This window comes from Euprymna scolopes, chromosome 24 (genome assembly GCF_053919585.1).
Source record: "Euprymna scolopes isolate OS-2025 chromosome 24, ASM5391958v1, whole genome shotgun sequence".
In the NCBI taxonomy this organism is placed as follows: Eukaryota; Metazoa; Mollusca; class Cephalopoda; order Sepiida; family Sepiolidae; genus Euprymna; species Euprymna scolopes.
The window spans coordinates 44,473,305-44,490,158 of record NC_136505.1 but is presented as its reverse complement, the minus strand read 5'-3'; the positions used below and the strand labels follow the sequence as shown (position 1 = coordinate 44,490,158).

The window sequence follows — 16,854 nt, the reverse complement described above, 5'->3', positions numbered from 1 at the left end:
AGGTACATTTAAAAAAAGATTTCTTTTTAATATTTTTTTTTTTGTTCATTTCCAAGATATGATGATGATGATTTATATTATTTACATTCTTCAGATTACTGTTCTTATCTTGAGTTTATTTTCACAATGTTTTACTCGATGTAACCTCTGACCGTTTTCAGGTTATCATGTCGAACTTGGGAATCTGCACATAATTTCAAACAGAAGCATTTATTTAATCAACAGGGGAAGCATGATCTTATTCTGTTTGAAATTCTGTACTGAATTCTTAGTTCGACAGAAATTTGACGAGATGCACCTGAAGAAGATCAGAAGTTACATCGATCGAAATGTTGTGAAAATAACATTCAAGATGAGAACAGTAGTCCGAAGAATCCAAATAATATGAATAATCAGTTCTCATCTCAAAAATTCAAAAAACATGCAAATGATTATTCAGCATTTCTTAAATTTAGATTTTAAAATTATATTGATTTATTATTCAAAGGCAACATTTTTTGCATTGTGTTTGTTATTAGGTCCCACTGTCCTAAGGACACCAAATAATTTCTTTTTAAAATTTATAATATATAATGGTTCTGATTATTGTATAATAATTCATCATCAAAAGTTGTTAGAACCTCTTAAAATTTATATATTCTTTAATTAGAATTCATTATTGAGATGAGTATTATTTATTAATTTTATTTATTGCGAACTATTATCTTCATCTTTCTTAGTTGTTGTTTTCAGGACGTTTTGGTCAACTATTCCTCTGGTCTTAGTCAGGGGGTAACCGCGACAAGATAGGAACTCTGAATCTCCTAACTGCATATTCAGCAATTACTGCCTTCCATAGTTGTTGTCCTATGGAAGGCAATAATTGCTGATGATGCAGTTAGGAGATTCAGAGTGCCTATTCCGTCGCAGTTACCACCTGACAAAGGCCAGAGGAATAGTTGACCGAAACGTTGTAAAAACAACAATTAAGGAAGATGAGGATAATAGTCCACCAATAAATTAATCTCTTAAAATTACTTGCAAAATTTGTTAAAATTCTATTTGTTTGGTGATATACAAACTTATATAAATGAGTTTCACAATAATAAATTACTAACTTATTATCAAAAATGCAATGTAACTCTTTGTGTAAGCTGCTTTATTCCTTACCATAATGTGTAAATTTTATCTTTAATGTATAGCCTCTTGATTTCTAATATATATCAACTGTATCCTATTTATATAAAAGTCGATATTTTGTTTTTTAAATAAAATAAATAACTGCTTATTTTCAATCTGTGTATTTTAACCCCTTTTTAGTATTACAGTTTCAACTCAGTAGTAAAAATTTAGATATCTTGGGACTTAATGGGTTGAAAAAAATATGGAATTTTGGCATGTTGAAGTAATGCTTTATTTTTTCTCCATTTTTATTCCTTTTGTCGATTTTTTTTTACTCTCTTATTTTAATTATTTTCTAGAAAACTAACAAAAGATCAAAATTCTACTGAGAGTCAAAAGAAAAACCATTTCTCTATTCAAAATGCTCCTTCTATAGAAACTCTAAAACAGGCTAAAGAGGCGCTGAGTTTTGGACAAAAACCCACCAACATAAACTCCTTAATAGATGCTATTCATCCAGGTAAGTTTTAATAAACATAATGTATATTAATATTGTTACCATTATCATTATTAATGTATCATAAAACATCTTGTTAATATTTCCTAGGTATGGTCCCAAATAGTAGCCCTTACGTCCAAGTGGTGATATGCCTTGTTAGGGGTAAACGTGATCCCTAACTTAACAATCATTAACCTTGCTTCATGCCAGTCATGGCAAAATATTTTCTCTCCTCTTAAATCGAAGCTGGTCTTGAACCACTTTCCAATTGAATTTTTAGATCTTCTTGTCTGATGAGATCAATTATGATTGAAATGGTCTGCACACTGTAGCAAGATATGACTGTATTTACATAAAGAATAATAATATATATATATATATATATATATATATATATATAAGTAGTAACATAGGTGTGTGTGTGTGTCTGTATGTACAGCTCTCCTACAGACCACACCACTGGACCAATCATGACCAAACCTGGCATGATGATGGTCCTCCACTTGGGGATAGTGCACACTATTTTTCAAGGTCAACACTAGTTTTCAGGATTTTGCTGTATGGTCGCATACCCGCAGAAATGGGCACCTTCATCTTTTCAAACATAAATATAAACATAATAAATAAATAACTGAATAGGTAAATATTATCAATAGTATTCAAAATTATTTTAACAATTCAAAAATAATTTATTTTGCTTTAACTACATGTGTTAAAAATAATTTAATATACAAACTAGAATTTGAGGTGGTAGGTCCCATAATTCTTGTATGCTTAAAAAGATCATATACTGTTGCTGCGAGCTACCTAAGTTATATATTTTGATATCCTAATACTGTGGTATTTTCACACACACATTATACTATCAAGAATTAAAACTAATAGTGAATCTATGCAATTAATTATGAATGGACATCATGTTAAAGCTATATGTTAAAAAATATGCCAGAATAATTGGAGTCAAGTATTGAAAAGTTAAATAATTTACAACTGCAAGAAATATCTCCTGCTGTGATAAGAATGTTGAACATAAGTTGAGGCATCCAGGAGAGAACTTGAATGTTTACTAGACACTGTCCTTGAGTATCTAAGGTCTCTCTGCACAGGGATTTGTCAGGACAACCTGGTATGAGGATACTTTTCGTTGAAAGTAAACCATGACTAAATATTGAAAATCACATAGTATTCACGGCACAAATACAATCTCCTTGCTATGGCCAACCTACACTGGCTTTTACGAGGAAAAGTGCACTGTCTTCAAGTGATGTTACCTCGTGTAACAGCACGAAGCGGAATACTCCACCAGACTAGATGGATTCTTGTCTTGGGATCCAGTAAGACCAAGAGACCAAAAGAAAGATATACTATAACTATTTAACTGGTCAATTGGGGAGAGGAAAATTATGTTCCAAACTTCTCTACTAACTCAGCGTTTGAGAAGTAAAGGATAACTTTAATGGAATATTCGAATATCTGTATATCTTATATAGAAATCAAATGTTAGCGTCAGGAAGGTGACCCTTAATTTCTGAGAACTTTGACTCGAGTAAAAATAAAACAGAGATATTAATGAAATAAATTCAAATAATTCTCCAATACCAGACTCTATTATTTTTTGTCTGGAAATGGCTCCAAACAAGGTATGAAACTAGCTGAAGTAAGGAGCTACCATGAACGAAAGACAATTATTTGCAAAGATGGGAGATGCCTATTGACCTTAGTCTTGAAAAGACCAAGACCAAAGCTATAGGTAGGAGAAAAACAATCGGATGAAAGAGAGTTCCACAAGTTTGCAATTCTTGAATAGAAGCTACTGGAATAGGAAGCTACATTACAATAAGGTATCAAAACAGCCAATTGATGGTGACCACTGGACCAATGAATGAAATGAGCTGGAACAAAGGAAGCAGGGAATAAATTGAGCGATTCTGAAGAATTCATGCCATAATAGTATTTATCAAAGGATGAGGATAACAAAAGGAATTATTGTGCAATCAACAATTCCACATTTTAAGAACTTCATGCAAGATTAACAAGTGAAATAAGAACCCTTAATATGGGTAAAATCTCACGGATTGATCATATTCATTCTGAACATTTGTTATTGGGTGGTGAACCTCTAATCAAGGTAATTCTGTATACGGAAAAGGTTCTTCATAATTTTAAATATGCAATCTACTTATTTAGTTATCTCAGTATTTCCATCAATTCACCGTTTTAATACCTCATTATAATACAGCATTCTATTCCAGTATTCTATTCCAGCATTCTATTCCAAGAAGTGCAGCATTGTGGAACTCTCTTCCCACTGACTGTTTTCCTCCTATCTTGTTTTATTTATTTATTCTTTTTTTCAAGACTAAGAAAAATAGGTATCACCTGTTTCTTTGATAATCATTTTTCGTTTTTGTGAACTTCTTACATCAAGTGGCTTCACCCGTTATCTGGAGTGAGCTCCATAAAATAAATGATAATAATGAAGATAATAAATCTTTCTTTTTTACGAATTCAGGCAGATATTACTGAAATATACATATGCTTTGTTCACCAATCAGATCTATCGAACACTTATCGTTGGCTGACTTCTAAGTTCTAAATATAACAGAGCATTTGGTCAGTAATCATAATGCCTGGAGAGCAGCCATCAACACCAGCACACTACAAGAAGGCATCCAACCCCAGCATAACAGAATGTTAAACTGTGCAGTGGTAGTAATTTTTGATTCAAAGTAGTAATTTTTAGCTCCTTACTTTAAGTGGCTTTGTTCCTTGTCTGTATAACGTTGTCCTTGATATGTTCACACATGTAAACCCAACATGTTGTATGCAGAGTATGTCGCAAGGAACATAGGACAAGTAATAACTTTTTTTTTTTTTTTTTTTTTGTAACAATGACATTCATTTCCTCTTTCTCCCACCACACGTGACTGCCTGTTACGGCTGTGACATTCACTCCGTTGCTAACGTGATCATACTCCTTTTTATAGTCCTTTTCCTTACCGTGATGTCATTTCGTACACGGCTTGGTATTTGCATATGTGCATCCATCTGGAGTGATTTCTGTAGAGGAAAAAAAAAAAAATCGTTCACCTGATACAGACAAATACTTCAACTAGTTTTTAACATTCGATAATTTCTTTTTCTTTTTTTTTTTCTTTTTTCACCCCCCCCTCTTTTTGTTATTGATAATAGTAATTGTTTTGTTTTTTCTGTCGTAGATTGGACCGTTTGTCACATGTCTGTTACAGCCACACCTGACTTCTCTTCACCCCCGATGCTGGTAGTTACGCAATATCGCCACAGCACTGCTCCAACGATCGTCTCATTGCCAGCATATAGTCAAAAAGAGGTAACATTGTAAAGTAGATTTTAGATTGAATTATTTTATTTATCAATTTCTGTAATTTGTCAATTTAGAAGATAATTTTATTTATCAATTTCTGTAATTTGTCAATTTAAAAGATAATTTTATCAATTTCTGTAATTTGTCAATTTAGAATATAATTTTATTTATCAATTTCTGTAATTTGTCAATTTAGAAGATAATTTTATCAATTTCTGTAATTTGTCAATTTAGAATATAATTTTATCAATTTCTGTAATTTGTCAATTTAGAAGATAATTTTATCAATTTCTGTAATTTGTCAATTTAGAAGATAATTTTATCAATTTCTGTAATTTGTCAATTTAGAAGATAATTTTATTTATCAATTTCTGTAATTTGTTAATTTAGAAAATGATTTTATCAATTTCTGTAATTTGTCAATTTAGAAGATAATTTTATTTATCAATTTCTGTAATTTGTCAATTTAAAAGATAATTTTATTTATCAATTTCTGTAATTTGTCAATTTAAAAGATAATTTTATTTATCAATTTCTGTAATTTGTCAATTTAAAAGATAATTTTATTTATCAATTTCTGTAATTTGTCAATTTAAAAGATAATTTTATTTATCAATTTCTGTAATTTGTCAATTTAGAAAATAATTTTATCAATTTCTGTAATTTGTCAATTTAAAAGATAATTTTATTTATCAATTTCTGTAATTTGTCAATTTAAAAGATAATTTTATTTATCAATTTCTGTAATTTGTCAATTTAGAAGATAATTTTATCAATTTCTGTAATTTGTTAATTTAGAAAATAATTTTATCAATTTCTGTAATTTGTCAATTTAAAAGATAATTTTATTTATCAATTTCTGTAATTTGTTAATTTAGAAAATAATTTTATCAATTTCTGTAATTTGTCAATTTAAAAGATAATTTTATTTATCAATTTCTGTAATTTGTCAATTTAAAAGATAATTTTATTTTTCAATTTCTGTAATTTGTTAATTTAGAAAATAATTTTATCAATTTCTGTAATTTGTCAATTTAAAAGATAATCTTATTTATCAATTTCTGTAATTTGTCAATTTAGAAGATAATTTCAGCCACCTAATAACCAAACTATAGTTTACTTGCAATTAAGAGTAATAGAACCAGATAAATTGGATTTGTTATAAATATATGTAAATTTTGTTGACAAAGTCATTGAGGAAATTTGCTTAAGTTGCAAAAATTTATTGATGTTGTAAATAAAGAAAGGCATTTTCAGTACCAGTGGGAGTGTGTGTGGGGGGGGGCAGATTGGATTCTTGTCCAGAACTCATCCTATATTAAAAAACAAAAATAAAAAAAAATTCTGTATATGTACATATCCGTGATGAAACGAAAATATTGCATTTTAAGAATCACATGAATTGATCAAGTAGTCTTATTTTTAAATAAGAAAATAAAATTTTTAAGCAATTAATGAGAATTCATAGGCATTACAACAAAAATCTCACAACTTTGTATTGTTGAGTTATCTCCCTTTAATGTTACTGGATCAATTTATATGGTTTTTAGAATGTTTTCATTTCATCAGGGATACTTCATACAGATTTTTCTTTATTTATTTAGTTTGTTTAATATAGGGGAAATACTGGACAAGAGCTGCAGATTGTCCTGCAATTATGTAAACACCCATTAATCACAACTTTTATTTAATTTGGGGCGAAACTAATGAGTGTAAATTTTCACTTGGGAAAATTCTTTTTCTTTCTGTTTTCATTGTAATAAGAAAATGCTGATTTCTGCCAATTCACTAAAGCCTTAAAATCTAAAAGTTGAAACAGTATCTGATTCAGCTATAAGAATTGAGAAAGAAATGGTACAGGAAGCTGTGAGTAAATTGATGAAGGGTAAGGTTGGATAAACCGAGGGCGTTGTTGGAGAGATGTTGAGGACTGCACGTGAAATGGTCATTTAGATCAGAGGTTTCCAAACTACGGCCCGCAGGCCAGATCCGGCCCAATAAAGTCTTTAATCTGGCCTGTGGAGCTGTTATTGAAAATATAAAAATATCCAGGAAAAATATTTTTAAATGGAAACCTGTAAAAATAGTGTGGTGTTTTTTTTTTTCTTTTTTCTTTTTGTTCAGAAAAAGATTAGAAGAATGAGGTTTTGGAGAACCAGTTTCACTAAAAAGCAAAACCGTATAAAACAAGTCTGGGTGATTTTTTTTTTTTTATTTTGGATCGCATAGCTCTAAAAAGTCAATATAGCTCCCCGTTTGAAAACTTTGAAGACCTCTGATTAAGATAATCTTAAACTTGACAAATCCTATCATAATAGAAAATATTATCCTGAAAGTCTGGGAACTTAATACAATTGTGAATTGTTACAGAAGTGAAGAGGAAGCACTAGATAGAGTTAATTAGATAGGGCATAAAATTGATGAATCATGTCTCTAGAGATGTACAAGCGAAGTATCTTGGTAAGAAGAAGAACCTGTATTTTGTATCTGTAGATTTGAAGAAAGCTTTTGACAAAGTGCAAAGAGAGATTATCTGGGGGGGGGGGGCTTTGTATAAACTAGGAGAAAATGAGTAGTTGCCGAAGATTGTTCAAGCAATGTTCAAAAATGTGATTGAATTAACTGCACATTTAGTGACGGCTTTTATTGTTAAAGTAGGAGTACTTCAGGGCTTTGTAATGAGTCCATTACTTTTCATGTGTCTTTTATAAGCATTGTCTCTGGAGTTTCATATGGATTATCCAGAAGAGATGTTGTATTGTGATGATTTAGTACTTGCTTGTAAAAGACTTGAAGAAATGCCGTGGAAAGTTAAGATCTGGTGGCAAATGTTACCTAGATAAAAGTGATCAATGGTTGTAGTGTTGAAGAGCTCCCAAAAAGTTAAAAATGCCCCTTCTTTGTTTGTGAAAACTGAGTCCGGTACTATTCCGTCTTTGCTTGGTCGTAAAATACGCTTAAATATGATATTTTAATTCATCCAGATTTCGTATATTTTATTATAGAGTCGTGATTTCAAAAGTAAAAAAAAAAAAATTGGGGTGCCATCAGCTAGAATCGAATCCGAAAGCAAAACTGTAGCATTCAAAGCTGGTGATGTTACCACTGTACTAATGTAACATGCATATGAACTGATTAAAAATTAAAAATAAACTAAGATGAGTGTACAAAATGTATAACGATTTTTTTTCAATTTTTACCCATTTTTAACCCCTTGAAAACTATTTTAACCGACTAAAGGCCCATAAAAGGACAGTCCGTAAAAAATCCAATCATTTGAGGCCCCTAGCACCGCTCTGTGACTTTTAGTTTTGGAGTATGTAGTTTGAAAATATGGAGACAGAATATAACCTTTTATATGTTAGATTTAAAATATATTCATATGGAAATATTTTATTTCAAAAAGTAATTTAAACTTTCATTCCATTTATTCATTCCAAGAAACATTTTTATACAAATGTTTAAAATAAGTTGTTTTCTGGTTTTTGATAACACAAGAAGTTTTAATAAAAACCTTCCATACTTTATTTATGACAAAATTCTGTGATAAAACTTGTGAAAGACATAAACATGTTATTTCAAAAAGACACCATTTATAGAAATGTAAATAATAAAAATTCTCATGAGTTTTTTTTGTTTTTTTTTTTTTGAACAACACAAGTGTTAAAACAAAAAGAAAAATTCTTTATAGAAATGAAAGTTTATTATTTTTTATTGTTTTGTGATAGCATGAGAAATGTTAAAACTAAAATAATTTTTTGAAATAAATCATTTCCATATGGTTTCGTATTTCGTTTTATGTTTAGTGACTACTGTTCCATATTTAGGTAAAACATTACATTAACAAAATAATTATAGCTTAGATTTAATGTCATGATTATGATATATCTGTGAAAGTGTCTGTGTGTGTATATTTCCCTACGCAATAACTCTGTCAATTTTAGCCTACAGACTCAAAATTTGATATACAGGGTACTGAGATTTGGGAAAATCGATGTGATCGGTTTTCAACCAGAAATTTGGTGATTAAGGGGTCTAAGTTCAACGATTTGACCTTTGAGAACTCTACCAAACTCCTCCTACAATTTTGGGTCTAAACACTTCAAATTTTAGATATAGATTCCTTGGACATGGATCTAACTTAATAACTTGATTTGAGCCCTAAACAATAAATTTTAAGGGGTCATAATAGGGGTCAAAGTTAAAAAAATTGACCTTTCTTTTTTGTTTGCTCAGCATACACCTCAAAACACCCGGGCAACGCCGGGCATCCATGCTAGTATATATATAGTAGCATTTGTGTGTGTGTGTCTGTATCTACAGCTCTTCTACAGCCCACACCACTGAACCGATCATGACTAAACCTGACATGATAATGGTCTCACACTTAGTGATGGTGCACACTATTTTTCAAGGTCAACACTATTTTTCAGGACTTTGTTGTATGCTCGGATACCCGCAGAGTGAGCACCTTTGCTAGTATATCATATTTTCAAACATAATTAATAAATGAATAGGTAAATATTATCAATAGCATTCAAAATCATTTTAACAATTCAGAAATAATTTATTTTGATTTAACTACATATTAGTGTTAAAAGTAATTTAATACTTAATGCACATACTAGAATGTAAGGTGATAGGTCTCATAATAACCGAATCCACTTTGTATACTGAATTTTTGGACTTAACTCCAATTTGTGTGCAAGTAATGTAAAACAGTGAAAATGGATGATAACTGTGATGTGGAGAAAGTATATCTGGATGACGCAAATAGTTACAATGGGAAGGTTATAAGTTTTGTTACCTTTATGATATTGGATGAAGCATGGGGTGCGACAGATGCTAGTATGATTACAAGAATTAGGAGTGGAGAGAGCAAGTTCAAGGAACTTCTACCATTACTAACCAGCAGTTACGACTGTCAATCAAAGGAAGAGTCTATCAGGCATGTGTATGCAGTGTAATGATGTAAATGATGTATGGAAGTGAAACTGGGTGAGTGGTGGTTGAGGACATACGTTGCATGGAGATAAATGATACGATGGATGTGTAATGTGTGTCTGGAACAAGATTAGTTTTGATGATATTAGAAGATTACATCTGGACATTATAGGAAAATCTACGCGGAAGAATAAACTTTAATTGCATGGCCATGTTGAAATAATCAAGGAGAGTTCTTCGGTTATTAGATGTAGAACAGTTGAGGTAGCAGGTCCAGTTTGCAGGGGAAGGCCAAAAAAGCATGGACGTGAGGGATAAAATACTTGCCAGAATTTTAGAAGGTAATTTCAAAAATCTATCCAACATATTCTAGTGTGTAAAAGAGACGTTAAATCGAATATGATGATGAATAAAATCTTCTTTTTTTTTTTTTCTTTTTTTTCGTCTTCTCTCGTTTTATCTTTCTGTTTTTTTTTCCTCTTCCTCTGACTCTCATCTCATCTTTCCTTCTTATGACAGTTGTTTCTGAAATTGTTAATTTTTGCTGTACTTAAGAATGTAATTTTCTAATTTAGAAAAAGCAAAATCCTGCTGAAATTTGCTTTTATTATTATTATTATTATTTTTTTTTTGATTATTATTATTATTATTATTATTTTTATTATTATTTTAATTTTTATTATTATTTTAATTATTATTATTATCATTATTATTTTTATTACTATTATTATTATTTTAATTATTTTAATTATTATTATTTTAATTATTATTTTTATTATTATTTTTATTATTATTATTTTTATTATTATTATTTTTATTATTATTATTTTTATTATTATTATTTTTATTATTATTATTTTAATTATTATTTTTAGTATTATTTTTATTATTATTATTATTTTTATTATTATTATTTTTATTATTATTATTTTTATTAATGTTATTATTTTTATTATTATTATTTTTATTATTATTATTTTTATTATTATTTTATTATTATTATTATTTTAATTATTATTATTTTATTATTATTATTATTATTATTATTATTTTTATTATTATTATTATTTGAATTATTATTTTTATTTATTAATTTATTTTTATTTCGGACTACTATCCTATCCGTCGCGGTTACCATCTGACGAAGGCCATTAGGTGGCCGAAACGTTGTGAATAAACAATCCAATAAAATATGAAAAAACAACAACTAATAAAGATGAGACTAGTAGTCCAAAATAAAAATAAATTAATATATATAATGCTCATCTCAAAAAATGAATTCCAATTAAGGAATAATATATATATTATTTTTATTATTATTATTATTTTTATTATTATTATTTTTATTATTTTATTATTATTTTTATTATTATTATTATTTTTATTATTATTAACAACAACAACAATGGGGCAAAAGTGGAACATAACTTCCATTCTTTTACCTCTCACTATTTATCTGTTTTTCTCTTTCCTCCCTCATTTTACCCTCTCTAGCAGGACACACACATACCAGGAAAAATCAGCATTTTCTGTCCAAATTCATACCTAATAACACTGAAAAACAGACTTTCTCTGATGAAATCAGTTGACCTCAAGAGAATGAATAATATTTTAAAAGTTTCAAATATTATTCATCCAGGGCAATGCTGATTAAGCTAATATCAACTTTGTGGGCCTTATTTTGCAGCTTTTGACTCTTAGCTGGACATATACGTGGTTGACAGACCTTTATATAATAAAAAAGATGTCAACTTTTATTTTTCTCTTTCTTTCTTTTCCTCTCACTATTTTGTCTTATTTGAAATGTTTGCCAAACTTCAAAATATTTACAATGGGGAAGAAGATTTTTTATTTACTTCCTGTCTCTCCACGCCCCTTCACTTCTTTGCTTGAGGTCTTTCTATTGCTAACAGTCATGTTTTTTTTCCTTGCTTATTTCTTGGACGAAACATATTCTCATTTTAAACTTTTATTATATACAAAAAAAAAATGTATAAAGTATTCTTTTTACACAAAAAGTTAATTTTAACGAAATTTTAATAAATTTTAATGCATAAATCAAGTTAAAATATATCAGCTGATATATATTTTCAGTATGGAATAATAAAAAAAAAAAAAGGGTATTGTTGATATGATTTTGTGTGAACACCCCAGAAAACTTGAAGAAAATGAGGTCTATTTTAGAATTGAGAGTGGGGGATCAGTTTTGCATATGAATTTAACATAAAATGATACATTTCCCACTCGATCGATACACATGCAAACCCAGATGGTGACTCTAGGTGGCTTTTTCAAGTGAGCTCTCTATTCATAAAAAGATCTAAGGAATGTATTTTGAATTTTATCTGTCCGTTGTTGTCGACTGTTGGGTAGAAAAGGTGGCTGTGAGAGGACTGTGTGTGTGGAAGGAGGAGTTAATTACTTCATATCTCCAGGAAAACCCAGAAGTAGTTTAAAAATTTCTGTGACGTTAGCACTCAACATCTGACCCCAAACTTGCCTGATTGTAATCTAATGGACTGTTATGTGTGTATTTCGGTTGCAGAAGACACTAACCATGCTGCCTGTGACACCAAGGACAAACAGACTGACAGTTCTAAATTAATGTTCAGTTATCTCTCAAAGGACACTATGAAAGACACATGCTTCAGTTTCAGGTTCCACTTGGTCGTGGTGGACGATCAGAGCAGCTTCTTTAAATCCTCATATATAAATTTGAAGATTCTGTTGTTGGCATTGGTTTCCCTGATCATTGTTCTCGCCAGAATTCTTTCTAGAAAGACATTTAGGGATTACAGGAAGGATCACGTGAAGGTTGCCAACATCCTAAATGAAAGTGAGTTTTGTGGAACAAACTGGATTCAAACTTGAAACATCCAGGTTGTCAGTTTGTGTCGTCACCATTCTGCTTCTTTAAATGAGATATATTCAATGAAAGATCCTGTAAGAGATGCACTTTGAAGTTTGAGAGAATATATCAATTATTGGCCAAGATATGACTTTTTTTTCCACAAAAAAGTAAAATTTATTCCAAGCACTCTATATAAAACTGAATAACAAAGAAAGTTATGTTTTTTTTTTTGTTTTTTTTGTTTTTTTTTTCTCCAGGGAAGTGAAATCTTAAAATTGTATGAATCCATCCAAATTGGTAATCGTAAAAGTCTGAGCCTTTTAAATAAAAATGAATGGTGGAATGCAAGGCATAATCTTGATAATAAAATGCAGGTAAGTGTGAAATGTTTCAGTTAATCAAATTCTTTTTTATACAATTTTCACTTCTATTATTATTATAGGTTATAATAAACATAGTTGATATCGTTTTTTTTTTTAAATTCTACAATTATATTTATAAAATACTAGCGAGGGGTACCCGGCGTTGCCCGGGTGTTTGTAGGTATGTGTGAAAAAAACTCGAAATGTGAAAAAAAAACGAAGCCTTGACGACGCACAGTTGGAAAATAGTAAAGTGTGAAAAAAAAACAGGTGCACGTTTTTGATTGACGTGACGGCGATAGCTATTCAGCAGTTAGCATTTTGTGCGGGACAGTTTTTAATGAGGTCAATAAATCGGTTTGTTTGTTTTTAAAAACCCGCTCCCTGTTTATTAAGGGGAGCGTCTCGTCTCTAAATGAAAGCTACCGTCTGATATGACGAAGTCGGCATTGACCAAACGTTACTTAGCTCTCTAGAGACCACTGGCTTTTGGCCAGTGATTAGAGTCGAGTTTCGCTTTTTTTTATACCGAAAACGTGTGCCAATGCGGGAAATGTCGAATAATTATCGTTTGAAAGTCAATAAAATTAAATAGACAGGCTAGCTCCGTGGTTAACTGTGAGATATTACAATTTATAGATGATATAAAAAGTTTTAAGAAGTTGTGAAGCGAGCGAGCGAGCGCTTCTCTGAAAGAAGCCTTTTGTGGACATTGAGGAAAAGCATACATACATACATACATTTTCGCTTTTATATATTATAAAATATGAAAAGCTCATGAATCCTGCTTTCTAACTTTAGCTTTTGAACAGCATTGACATTGCCTCCTTCAGAGGATGCCGATTAATGCAGCTGGCATACGTATATACCTGCACATGGTTTTAAAATGAAGCAAAAACATAACTGCAGTTATTTTTGTCTCTACATTGAATCTTGTGTTTCTAAAAAAGAGTTGGTGCTTATTTAGATGAATGCCCAAGTGAAATATGGCCGTTCAAAATAAAACAGGAAAACTTATAAATGTATGGTGTTTGTTTAGAATTACCCCCCCCCATTATTAAAGAACAAAAATAACAAAAAATCTGCGTGATATCTATGTACCCATGATAGAAGGAAAACATCATACACCAAAAATCACATAAATTGTTTTATTTTTATAAAGAAAATCAATCGAATTTGAGTTTTTTTAATGCCCCTCCCTTCAATATTAAGAAAGGCTTTCTAAAATCTTGATTCTGAGTTATCTCCCTTGTTTGTTAAGACTTTTTAAAATGGTGTTGTGAGATTGTTGCTCATAGTTTAGCCATAAATTTTGATTTTCATTATGAAAGTAAAAATACTTGATCAATTGAAATGCTTTTTAATGTATAAAATTTTCTTTCCATCATAAGTATGTACATCGTATTTACGTTAACCAATTTTTTTTTTTTTTTTTGTATGGGTAAACTCTAAACAAGCACCAAATATACCCGCAGGGCTCTACACTACGAGTGAAACAGTCGCATTTGCGAGTGATTTTTTAAAGTGGCGACTAGAAATAATGAAACACTTATCTTTTAGCAATCGTATTTCTTTCACTGACAATCTTCCAAAGCTCACTACTGAGTGAAAAATATCTTTTTAAACTTTTTTTTTTATAAAATAAAGTTAAATTATTTAAACAATAAAAGTTTAATAGAACAATATATTCTTTTTTTTTTAACGAAGGCTGTTTTAAAAAATATCTGAAGAAATTAGAATATTTATACCTTCAAGTATCAACATAAAATTTGTTGTATATTTTAGAATTGCACTTTCTTAAAAAAGCACAGAAAAATCTTTATGATGTACATACTCGTCACAGAACGAACATATCATATTCTAAAAATCATGTGGGTTTGGCTAGTAACTTTTCTATTTGGCTAGTAAAAAAAAATATTTAGTTTTCAAAGGTCAACTAAAGATAAGTTCGTCCATAGAGCCCTGACTCACCTACTGGATAAAAGTATTTTTGTACCCCAGAAATTATAGAAAATTATTAATTAGAAAATATTGTAGTAATAAATAAATATATTTCTTATTATAGGTTCAAGTGCTGTCATTATGCATGTTCAAGCCAGTTATCTCCCTTTTTCTAATATGAAAACGTCATGTGGTCTTATAGTTCAGAGTTTGTGGACTCTGTTTTTATTAAAATTGTACTTGATGATTTTCCATAATTTTTGGTGTACACATATGGTTTTAACTGATCCTGTTTTATTTTGAATGAACCATTTTGCATAATCGTAAGAGTGTTGGCTAATGGGCTGCGAAACTGGGGTTCACTCCTTGGTCGAGTTATATCAAAGATTTAAAAAATGGTATGTGATGCTCCCTTACTAAGTACGGTAATCCTGTAAATGGAGTGGTGCCCTCCCCTACATATTTTGTGTAGCAACTTATTTAGTAGGTTCTAATTGCATTGTCCTGTGCAGTTGTCAGTAGCAATTCCAGTTCTCTGTTGTTATTATTATTTGACATGATAAGAGTGCTTGCTAATGGGCCAGGGTTCAATCCTCCATTGAGTCATAAACTTAAAAAAAACAAAAAAAATGGTACTTGATGCCCCCTTGCTGAAAACTCAGCATTTATATGAGGAGGATCAAGGGCAAGTGGAGTAATAATACCTTCCCCTACACTTTGCTGTAGCAGCTAATGAAAAGGGAGCCTTTGGATCGCCTTCGACTATAGTCAACCACTTAGCTTCTTTTTTTTTTTTTTTTTGATTCTGAACTCTGAACTGGCATATTTGTGCATCCATCTAAATAAATGCTGAATATTTTTTTTTTTTTTTTTAGGATGTTCTTAACCAAATGGAACAACATTGGCTTGGTTGTTGGAAAGGAATTCTGCTCGCTCATTTCACAAATGAAGATGATCGGAAAAAACTGAAATCATCAGCCGAAAAAATCTGTCACGTCATTAAAGAAAAATGTTCTAAGCAGGCAAATCTGCAGTTAGTTCAGGTAAGCTGCCTGTTTCGTAAAGTTGGAAACATGTCTTCCTTTTAAAGTTGATTTTATCACTGCAACAACATAGCATTTAAACAACAAATTATAAGTTTTAAAAAAAAAGTGCATGCCACATAAGGCCTGTTTCAAGGTAAGAAAAGTATCCTGACCTTCTCTAGATTAGGTACCGTTTTCATGTAATTTATGTAGTTTCATCATACTTTATTATTATCCGTTTTGAATGAAAAAACACAGAATTGTCCATTCAAACAACATTTGTCATCTTAACCCTCTTGCGTTGAGTGTCATCCTCTCTTTCTATATTCCAGCAGTAGTCTGCCAATATTTTTCTTTTAAAATGTTACTCCATCGCTGAAATATGATGATGAGATTACTCTTGCCATTTTCATCACTCGCATCACTAAGATTCAACAAAATTCTCAAAAGGTGACACTTTTGCAAAATAATGTACCTAATTAGATAAAAAGAGGGTCAGAAATGAATTTTCCATGCCATTGTGCATATAAAAATGGCTACAGATGTCTTGTACTATTTTTAAGGTTGCATAGTGTTTTTATGACAGTTTCAAATAAAAATGCACGAATATCCGTCCTAACACCACAAGCTAGCCCTCTCACGTGTACTTGTTTCAACATTCACCCTGAAGTAGTTTGGCTGAACGAATGCTGACGAGGCATGACGATCCACTGCAATAGCAGATAAAAGTGTTAGCCTATCATAGTTCCAGCGACAAACCTCAGAGAGGCGAGGACTCAGGATTAGCT

At 30.5% G+C, this 16,854-nt stretch overlaps 1 protein-coding gene across 1 annotated transcript in view; it reads left to right on the top strand.

Moving 5' to 3' along the window:
* The window catches only part of LOC145246684 (uncharacterized), a 98,370-nt gene that overhangs the window by 61,643 nt on the left and 19,873 nt on the right, over window positions 1-16,854 (top strand). The window contains exons 16-19 of the mRNA XM_080108404.1: window positions 1,461-1,621; window positions 4,819-4,949; window positions 12,996-13,112; window positions 15,917-16,084. Of these exons, the coding sequence (XP_079964530.1) occupies window positions 1,461-1,621; window positions 4,819-4,949; window positions 12,996-13,112; window positions 15,917-16,084 (577 nt within the window). The remainder of the gene's footprint in view (window positions 1-1,460; window positions 1,622-4,818; window positions 4,950-12,995; window positions 13,113-15,916; window positions 16,085-16,854) is intronic.